The 11,227-nt window shown below is 34.4% G+C and overlaps 1 protein-coding gene across 3 annotated transcripts in view; it reads left to right on the forward strand.

Annotated features, from left to right (window-relative positions):
* The window catches only part of LOC110112015 (cell division protein FtsY homolog, chloroplastic), a 28,206-nt gene extending 17,338 nt beyond the window's left edge, over positions 1 to 10,868 (forward strand). The window contains exons 10-12 of one of the 3 annotated variants that reach the window (XR_003703160.1): positions 781 to 843; positions 9,101 to 9,354; positions 10,329 to 10,868. Coding sequence is in view for 2 of the 3 variants with exons in the window: in XM_020844091.2 (XP_020699750.1) it covers positions 781 to 843; positions 10,329 to 10,442 (177 nt within the window). In the remaining variant the exon portion in view is untranslated. The remainder of the gene's footprint in view (positions 1 to 780; positions 844 to 9,100; positions 9,355 to 10,328) is intronic. The other 2 variants (XM_020844091.2, XM_020844096.2) reach the window with 2 other exon arrangements.
* Positions 10,869 to 11,227: the final 359 nt, after the last annotated feature.

Consider the following 11,227-nt stretch of genomic DNA (forward strand, 5'->3'; position numbering starts at 1 on the left):
AAATGACCCCAACAAATAATCTAGGAATTATTTTGATCATTTTCTTAGTCGAAATCTACAATGAGCAGGCTATGAATGAAGCTTGAAGTTATACCACTTCAAAGCCAAACTGATCTATTAGCATTGGGATTAACTCCATTGCTTATGTCAAGAGGTGATTATGTCCTAATGACATTAGATTATTTTACACTCAAGACTTTGATGAACTTTATTCTGCAAACCAGCTTATTAACTCTAAAACGACGAGTTCTCAGGTTTGTGCTTTTATCCATCTATATCAGATATGCCTGACAACATATGCACCCTTGTAGTTTGGTTACCATGCGAAATACCTGTTTTCTGCATATTCCGATACATCCCAGTCAGCGCAAATTGGTGTCAGAGCCCGCAACTTTTTTTAGTTTCCCCTGTTTCCAATTGCATTGACTGCCTCCTGAAGAGATTCTTGTTATCACTCGCATCAGCATAAATAGGAATAAATTGGAGCTTTCAAGAAAAGTTGGGCCCAGCTTGATTACTTGCAATGCCATGGGAACACGTTTTCTACTGGCAAATTCATCTTGAGGTGGCTCCTCTACCTTTTTGTGAAAGGACCACTCCCAGCACTAATGCAATTTTGAATTAGATTATAGATTCTAGTACTGCTATTTGTGAACTCTACGATCTGTGGTGGAGATTAGCTGTAAGTTCCTGTTCAGTGACTGGGATGGGACTCTGCATTTTGGCATATCGTTCCGCAATTTTTTTTTATCATTTGAGCTTATCCAAACTTCTCAACAGGTTGTTGGCGTTACTGGTTTAATCCTGACTAAGCTTGATGGTTCAGCTCGTGGTGGTTGTGTGGTATGCCCAACGTTTCTTTTTCCATTTTTCAGTTTCTTGCTGCAAAATGTTCTCCCTCCACATGCAATTTGAATGTATATTAAGGTTTAAAATATTAATTATTATTAAATAACTAAAGGAATTATGAGATTAGTTATTAATTAATTAATGTTTGATTAAGATCATTAAAGGCCCATAATATTTAATTATGCAATTTTGCTTGATATAGTAATGCAGTCAAGAGTTATCATTTTATGTTTTCTTTATTTTTTACTTGTGTTTCTAGTTTTTTTTTTCCTCTAGTGACTTTTTAGTTTTTCCTCTCGACTCTTCATTTTCCCTGTTGGCCCCTCGGTTTCCTAGCTCTCTCAGTTTTCCTGCTATTGGCTCTCGGTTTTCCCTATGGCTGTTTAGTTTCCTAATTGCTGGTTGTTCGTTTTTCCCCTTGCTGATTTCCTATGCTAAGTGCATTAGTTTCATATTATGAGGGCTGTCTTGAAAGGTTTCTATTGACTATTTTGATGGCACATTTATGTGGTCTATTTAATACAATTTCTCCCCTTATTTCTCCTATAAATAGTGATTGATTTCCTTTGTGAAAAAGGAGACTTTGAAGAATTTTTGAAATGTGATAATTCAAAACCTGCGGGTTTTTTTCTAGCTTGCGAGCTAGCTTGTTCTCCCTATCAATCTTATATTTCATCTTGGACTTCTATCCATTAATCTCTTCGCGATTTTCGTTCCACCTTTATTTTTCTTCTCTAAAACTATTGTAAGTTTTAAGTTGTGTCGTGTCTTGTTTTATTATAAGTTGGAAGTTGTGTTGTGTCTTTGTTCTAATATAAGCTGTAAGTAGTATTGGTACTGTTTTATTGTTGTGTTTGTTTGCATTATTTAAGGTTTATGTGAATGAAAAAGGAAGTTTGTTTTTATTTGCATTCCTAGACCAAAGTTTATCCTTAGATTGCATCATATAGTTAAATTGTAAAAAAATTAAGCATTTAAATTTTGACAAAGTATTTATTATTCTTAATCATGAATTTATTACAATTTTAATTAAGATAAAATGATTTAAAAATTTAATTTAATTTAATTTTCACTAATTAAATATATTTTAATTATTTATAATGTTGATTAACTTAAGAATAATTTATTAGTGATTATGATTTTTATCTTAGATATATAACACTTGAAAAAGAATTGATTATAATAATTATTTATTTAATACAGTTATGTGCTATAAAATTTATGGCAAGAAAGTGTTTAATATTTTAAATTATACAAATATTCAACATGCATACAGATAGAAGTTGCAAGAATGACAATTTTGGTGTGGAAAACATAAAAAGTTGAAAAAATTATGGTGCCTTGTCTAGTTGTAATAATCCACTATATAGTTATAGATATAAGAATATACCTTTCTCCATAATTGAAGAAGATAGGAGTACATAATTGAGAACAATTGCCTGATCCCTGGTTTAAGTATTACATAAGTCGAGTGTCCACTGGCTAACAGTTGAAGTCTAATAATGTGGCTGGATGTTAGTAGTCAGATGATAATAGTTGGACAACAAGCGTTAGGCCATGGTGGTGGCGATTGTTGATGGTTGTCATTGATGATGATCACTAGAAAATTCTATAGAGTTATTCAGCTCTCCCAGCTCCTGAACCCCTTTGGCGTACAAAATAGAGTCTTTTTTATAGCTTTTTTGTAGATGGGTGCTTTAGTAAATTTTGGTAGAATCTAAAACACTCCATTGAAAGACTCATATTAATCTCCTTGATTATATATTTTTATTTAGAGCATTTGAGTACCCTAATGATATCATAATTGAATGATTTTGAGTTCGATGGATTTGTTTTATTGATTTTCTTGATTTGATTACAATAACATAATATTTGGAGATTGTTTGGTTCTCCAATTAGTGTCCCAAAGGTTTAAATTATGTTTCATGTGCTTGGTTTGATTTCATTTAGAATCATATTGGGTCACTTACAATATTGATGGGTTTGTTTAGTTGAGATGTATAATTTGATTATAAGCTTGTTGAAATTAGAGTTCAGATGGTTATGAATTTAATTTTAAAAGTTTCCATTTCAAATATTGTCTTGAGATTATTCTAATTAATTGAATTTTCGAGTGACATCATTTGTTTCCTTGTTTTAGAATGCCAAATATTATATTATTTGAAAATATATATTAAGCATTTGAAAAAATTTACAATTCAATATTATAATTTTGGAATAATTACAAGGCGTGATTGCTCCTTAGATGCAACGTTGACCTTATATCGGGGTTTGTGTATCTAGTAAAAACTCTTTAATTATAAATTTAGCTTTCTATGAAGTTGTCACATTGATTGGAGTGAAAATTGTTAGAAAGTTTGTTCTTTATTCTTTAAATTTGTTTGAAATTGATCGTTGAGATTTTGTTGGGCTCTAAAAATGAAAAAATTGATCTTAGGATGCTGAAAAATAATTTTGGTGATCCAAAAACACTTGAAATGATTTTTTTGGGCTTGAATACAGGCTTGATTGAACTAGGTTAGGAGGCGGTGCTGGCCCCAGCCAGTGCCACTTGGCTCAACTCGCACCTGTCAATAGTCTTTTGTATATAGATTTAGGTGAATTTTCTCTCTTATTTTTTGACAGAGTTTTCCTCTTTTTAAATTTTTTTTTGTTCTTTTTTTTTTCCTTCATTTTTTGAAATCACTAATTTATAACTTCCAATCATTCCTCTTCAGGGGGTGGGAAATTCAATTCTCCTCGTCTTATAGGTTCTGATTTTTTTTTCTTAAGAGAAGTTTTCCACTATTTTATATAGGCAGTGCGTAAATCCCCAACTATGCTTCAGTAAAATACTATCCTAAGTAGGTGGTGTATCCATTTGATATGCTTTAGTGCTCAAGGAATTGTTCTTTATAGTTATGGAAAAAATTTAGATATATCAATACTTTATTTGTAGGTTTTGGTTCAAACTTTTTAAGGGAGATTTGATGTTACCTTGTATGGGAGAAACATTCTCCCTTAAGAAACTTTGATGCTTTCTTTAGCAGGAGTACTAAATAACCTACAGGCAGAGTTGCGATTGAAATTCAAGGTTCTTAGTCTTTGTGGTGGAGCTTTAGTTTTCTTCTCGGAGGGGTTTGATTATGTCTGTTTGAAATGGCTGGATCTGAAAAATAAAATTTCAACCTATTTCGAATTTTCTCTCCAGTGGGGAAGTAATTATTATTAAAATTTGAAATAACTTATGTAAAATATATGGGTTGATTCAGTAGTGATAAACGAAAATGATTTTTAAGAAAGCACTCTTCATATAATTTGACTTTCAGTTTGATAATAACATTTGATGCAAATATTGGTTATACCAAGTAGTAGCGTTAGGGTTAAAGCTATTAGAATCATTTGAGATGTGTTAACGATGAGATAAAATTTGCATCGTTGCTCCTAGCTTCAAGTGGGAAGAGAGTGCTTGTTGGAGTTCATGTAGGAGTTTGGAGTATATTGTAGAAGATTGTGTTTTAGCATTATGTGAATTCAAGTTTTGTATATGGCTTTGAAATGTTTATTTCAAGTGTTAATGATGTTTATAATCAATTTGTAAAAAATAATGAAGTCTTCATCTTCGTGCAAGAACATTTCAAATTTATAAAAACTTGCTCCTAGAAGAGATTTGTCTTTTATATATCATTGAGACATACTTCACTAATAAAATAATAGTTGAATCTTTTTGTTAGTAATAAGATATTACTCACTTGTAAAATATTGAGATTAATTTTTTAGGACCTTATGGGGTTTGTATTTTTTGAGTTATTTTGATAAATATATACCTTCTAATGCTTGAGTCTTTTAGCCTTCTAAGATTTTTTTTGCATTGAAAATTTTGTATCTTTTGAGGCTTTTAGGATTTTAAGATATTATTTTTTCATAAATAAAGAAATGTACCTTCTAAATCTTTTAGCTTTTTGAGATTTTTGGAGAATCAAAGAAATATATATTTAATGAGATTTTGTCTTTTGAGTTTTTTAAAAAATTAGAGAAACCTACACCTTTTATAACTTATAGCCTTTTGAAGTTTTTGGAAAACTAAAGAAACTAATACTTTATGAAGTTTTTAGCTTTTTAAGGGTTTTGAGAGTTGAAAAAAATTGTATCTTTTGATGCATTTAGCATTTTGAAATTTTAAAGAATCAAAGAAAAACCTTTTGGGAATTTTCTCCTTTGAGGTTTTTGGAGAATCGGTGAAACCTATATTTTATTAGGCGTATAGCCTTATAAGTTATTTTGGCTAAGTGTAGATTATGCTAACCATTTGCTCTCATGGAATTTTGTGAGGATTATGTCCATTACTATCTTCCCATCGAGGTTACTCGATGTTACTTCATAGGTGTGCTTAACATGAGTTTTGAGTGGAGACCTTATCTGTTACTTGCTCTCATGGAGTCTTTTAGTGATGACCCTGTCCACTATTAACTTTCCATCAAAGTTGCCTCATAAGTATGCCTTGTAGTGGTTTTTGTTAGAAGTATTGTTCTTAAAAAAAAAGAAAGATTTAATTGATATTTAAATAAATTTTTACTTGTAGGATATATCTCTATTTCCTAGAGTTCAGATATAAGTTATTTATAAATTTTAAGAAGTCAAGTTATTCGTGATTCTATTTGATGAAGAAGATCAATGTAAGAGCGGATTATCTCTCGCATCAATGAGTAGAATGGTTTAGAGTAAAGACCTCTAAGAAAGACATCTCGCAGTAATTATATATTTATTCTTCAAAATTGATGAGCTTTGGAAAAAAGCATTTAAAATATTTTTTAAGGATCTCACTCTCATTTTGACAAATTTCTAAAATATTATAGGAGTCAATGGTTTTTTGATTGAACATAAATTATTTGATGAAATATTTGACTAGATCATTAAAAGTATGAATAATTCTATTAGGAAGAGAATAGAATTAGATGTGAGTTTATTCTTAAGAGTTGTGAGAAAGACCTAATAGAAGATTATGATAAAGGTTTGTTGAATATGCATGATGATTTTATAGTGATCAATATGCTCCTAGGAGTTAGAAGTTTCATCGTATGGATTAATTACAAGCAACTTAAACTATATTTGAATATGATGTAGGAGAATTGTTTTAGTCAGTGGTGAAAACTCTGTAGAGATGTGAGGATTTAATTTTTTTTTTCTCTCAAAATAAGATACTTTTGAACATGACATTGAAACTCATCTTTTATAAAATCATGAGAGGCGTAAATATGGCGAGATTCAATTTAAGTCCTTTAAGGCTATCGGAAGATTACTAGTCAGTTGAGTGTTAGATCTGTCCAACTGGTCCACGCGGGACCGACCTAGGCGCAAACGAGGCAGAACATCTCTGCCTCCTGCTCTAGCCGCGCGAACTGCAAGCTTTGCGGGAGCCAAATAGGAAAGATTTTTGGGGAATTAAGAGGGAAATTTGAATGTAGGGACTGTTTAGAGATTTCCCTTTAATTTGTATGCATTAAATACTTTGTTTTCTTAGGGTTAGGACATTTTGAATTTGGCTGAAATTTGAGATCTCTTAGATTTAGGTTTTCTTTGGGCTCTAGTGACGTCTAGAGATTTGGGAGAGATCGATCCTCCTATCGAATAGAGGATCAATTACATCTTGCTATTTTCCGTTTCCCTTTCATTAAAAAGATACAAATTATCTACTATTTTTGTGATTTTGCGTGGATTTTTGTGGAGAATTCTCGCTGTTTTCCGAAGATTGATAGGAAATACTTGAGATCTATAAGTGTTTCTTATCAAATTGGTATTAGTGCAAGTCTTGGGACCGTTTGGGGGCTGATTTGGGCCAATTCCGTCGACTGATTTTTGGCCGTGAAAGGAGAAAGTTGTTGTTTTTATAATCCAAATAAAAAATTTTTTGATCTACAAAATCCGGATCAAGATAGTGGTCAAGAAAGTAGATGTGTTTGAAGAAAGACTTGAAGGGGAGATGAATCAAAACAAGATGACGGTGGAGGAAAGGATTTCCTCCTTGGAAGAATAAGCCGATCTCCGGGACATGATGAAGAAAATGTTGGAAATCCGCAACCAAACGACGACTTCCGTGGCAAAAGGGGTGGAAGGGAAAAGCATGAATTCTGAAATCTGTAGGGAGGAAGATGAGATGGAAATCATGGAAGGAGAAAGAAGAAGGCCCCATCTGGAGCCTGTCCAGAATGAAGAAAGAAGATGCGGATATGTGGAATACCAAGAGGGATACTATGGCCATCGAGATGCTGATTTTGAAGAAAGAAGGGGAGAATTCAAAGGGGGTTCGGGTTATGTCAGGGCAAGGGAAGACTGGGAGACGTGGGGAGGGCCGAGCATTTGAGAGAGGGGAAGTTATGGAAGAAAAAGGGGGAATGATGGAGATCAGAAGGTGAGAAAGTTGAAGATGTCCATTTTTGAAGGGGAGGATGCTTATGGGTGGATTTATTAGGTGGAATGAGCAGACGAAGGAGTAGAAGCTGACAACAATAGGCTTGTGCTTGGAAGGGAAGACTTTGTCATGGCACTAGTGGAGAGACCAGAGGAGGCCTATCAGGAACTGGAGGGAATTCAAGGACTGCATAATAGAACATTTCCAAACCTATCGAGGAGGAGATTTTTATGAGCAGTTCTTTGCTCTGACACAGGAGGGATCAGTAGCAGACTATCGGGAGCGGTTTGAGCACCTGGCCAGTAGGGCGGAGCGATCATCAGATACTGTACTGGCGGAAAATTTCATGAAGGGGTTGAAGAATGAGATCCGAGCAACAATGAAGGTTCTGATGCCTCGTGATTTGGGGGATGCCATGAAGTTGGCACATATGGTGGAAAATTAGAAGAATCTAGAGAAGGGAGCCAGGAGAAGCAGCTCAGGAGGCTCTTATAGGATGACGACCACTCTTCTAGCACCCAAGGGGCCTGCATCAAGAAACATTAATGAGACCACCAGGAGAAGCCAGTAGGAGGAAGTGGAGAAAATTTTAAGAGGTTCACAGAGAAGGAGACGCAGGAGAAGAGGGCAAAAGGATTATGTTTTCGGTGTGATGAGAAGTATATTCCAGGGCACGTGTAGTGATTGAACTCTTCAGCTTCTCACTATCTGTGATGATGAGGAAACTGAGGAGGTAGGTGAGAGAGAGAGATGGATGATAAGTTGCATCTGGATGTGGCGGAGATCTCACTGAATTCAGTAGTACAATTCACTTTGAATTATACGATGAAGGTGAAGGGGGAAATGGCAGGCATGGAGGTGGTTGTATTGATTGACAGTGAGGCTACCTATAATTTCATTTCCACTCAGGTCATCAACCAACTGAGAGTGAAATTGGTGGACACCGATTATTATGGGGTGATGATGGGTACAAGGAAGGTGGAGAAAGGTCAGGAGATTTGTAGAGTGGTGTTGACCATCCAGGGGATTCAGGTAAGGGAGGATTTTCTCCCACTAGAGTTAGAAAGTATTGATGTCATCCTGGGGATGAAGTGGTTGCAAACCTTGGGGTAAACTAAGGACAATTGGGGAGCACTCATGATGAAATTAATGGTTGATGGGAGAAAGGTGGTTATAAGGGGAGATGTAGGACTATCCAAAGCCATGGTATCACTTAAGACCATTTAGGAGCCTACAAGAGGTGAGGGAAGATTATATGGTGGGACTGCACAAGTTGGATGTGATCAGGATGCAGGATGGTGGAAGGAGGGGATGTTTCTTTTTCAGTACAACCACCCTTGATTCAGCAATTTGGTAAGGATTTTCAGTCACCTTAAGGATGACCACCTCTGTGGGAACATAAGCATATCTCCACCTTGAGGACAAGGTGGATCTTTGGGAGGGGGGTATTATGAGACCCGTCAATTGGACCGGTCTAGTCGGTCCACGCGGGACTGACACAGGCGTGAACGAGGCATAACATCTCTTCCTCCTGCTCTAGCCGCACGAACTGCAAGCTTTGCGGGAGCCGAATAGGAAAGATTTTTGGGAGAATTAAGAGGGAAATTTGAATGTAGGGACTGTTTAGGAATTTCCTTTTGATTTATATGCAATTAATACTTTGTTTTCCTAGGTTTAGGACATCTTGAATTTGGCTGAAATTTGAGATCTCTTAGATTTAGGTTTTCTTTGGGCTGTAGTGCTGTCTAGAGATTTGGGAGAGATTTATCCTCTCGAATAGAGAGGATCAATTGTATCTTGCTATTTCCCATTTCCCTTTCATAAAAAATACAAATTATCTACTGTTTTTGTGATTTTCTGCAGATTTTTGTGGAGAACTCTCGCTGTTTTCTGAAGATTGATAGGAAATAATTGGGATATAGAAGTGTTTCCTATAGTTGAGCAGCACGGGAAGGATATGGTTATTGTTGAGCTATAGCATGGTGATGAGTAGGCACTCCTGATTTTATGGTTGGAGAACTCCATTTTGTTGTGATAGTGCTAATTGTTGTCTCGCCACCTCTAAAAGTTGAATATTGGCTTGAAGTTCCTTCGTCCTGCATATGCAATCCATCAAAGTTAAGTATGGGTAACCTTCATCAACTATATTATGGTATTTTTGATTTAGAGATTGGTTGTTAGTCAATGGAGAAGGGCTTGTAATATGGTAAGAAAGATTCTCACAGATGACATCAAATTGTTACATATTTGAAAATTTTTAGCCATAGAATATTTGATATTTTAGGTTATACAACTATTCTATATTAAAAAAAAAAAAAAAAACTATTCTATATTTATTCAGATAAAAGGTACAAGAGAAACTTTTTATGTGAAAATCCAAAGTCAATTACAATAGTACAATATATAGCTATAGATGCAAAAATTTGCTCTTTTTGAAGAAGATAATATTACACAACTTAGAATAGTTGTAGGGATTACTGAGTCAGGTGTTCACAGGTTGATAGTTGGAGTGTAATAACGGTGTTAGAGGTTAGTAGTTAAGCGACAATATTTAGATGATTAAAGTTAGATAATGGTGGTGACGATTATTGATGGTGGTCAATGATGATCATTGAAGAAATAGCTCCCAAAACCCTTCATGTAGAAAATAATTTATAATTTTTTTTGAGAGAGGATGCTTTGATAAATTTGACCAAGCTTGTTGAAATTAGAGTTTAGATGATATTGAATTTAATTTTAGAAGTTTTCAATTTAAATATAATCTCGAGATTTATATTGATCAAGTGGATTTTCTGAAGTCATATCGAGAGTAATAATGGAGAAAATATTATTTTATGTTAAATATAGATAATTTCTATATTCAGTGGTGCAAATAAGAATAAAAGGAAATATAATATAACGGAAAGCAGATTTATGCAAAACAAGCCAAACATGATCTAAATTAATAATACGGAGTTGGTCTCTTTAATCTATAGAGAGCATTATTTTTTTAATCTTTATTTTACTGAACCATACATAGCAGAATACTTGGTCAGCCCGCTTGAGCTTATTTCTCCTTCTAATTTACCGACACGAACTCTTCAATTTGCAGGTCAGCGTAGTTGATGAGCTCGGAATCCCCGTCAAATTTATCGGGGTTGGCGAAGGCGTTGATGATCTTCAACCATTCGATGCGGAGGCATTTGTCAATGCCATCTTCTCATGAGCGAGAGAAAACAAAACCATCAGACTTGCATTTCTGCCACCTGCAATGTCAATCTGTTTTTGATTGCTGTCTGTTCTTCATCATATCCATTTCATCCAACTGCAATCTGGATGTTCCTCAGGGCTTTGTGGATCTGAGCGGGATTATTTTTGAATGAAATTCTGCTGGTCTGCTAATGTTTAGTCTGCAAGTACGTACTTCCATCTGCTTCAGTTCGCAGGATCAGGACATGCCTGTCTTGTAAGGGATATTATTGTGTATTATGCATTCATTTTGTGTATTTGAGGCATACATTTTACACTAAATATGCATTTGTAATGGAGCTCAGTTTGATCTGTCGGTTGGGAGCTTTAGCTATCAATCAAAAGGCGTTGGGTCTGAGTCTGATGTATGTGATGTGTGTGAGTTTATCTTAATTGATCTAAATGCCCAAAAAATATGCATTTTTACACACCTAATTTGGGTACAATTAGGTGATTTGTACCCGGGTGATATATATATCCTTGTGCAGTGCACCTGTCATGCACCTAATAATTTCTCAATGTAGGGCTTAATTTGTTTTATTAGGATTTATTTGGAGCATTTTTTTTTCCGACTGTTTTCATGGTATGGAAAATAGTATATTTTAAAAAGTTTTTTTGCTGTTATTTTAAAATTTTGACTTAAAGAAAATATTTTTAAATTTTTTTCTTGAAACTATAGTTTAGAAATTTGCTTTTTTTTTAAAAAAAAATAAACATAGGAAAATTTAAATTCTTTCAAATAAAATTTTATTATAAATGTGT

The sequence above is a fragment of the Dendrobium catenatum genome, unplaced genomic scaffold, assembly GCF_001605985.2.
Source record: "Dendrobium catenatum unplaced genomic scaffold, ASM160598v2 fragScaff_scaffold_1638, whole genome shotgun sequence".
Classification (NCBI taxonomy): Eukaryota; Viridiplantae; Streptophyta; class Magnoliopsida; order Asparagales; family Orchidaceae; genus Dendrobium; species Dendrobium catenatum.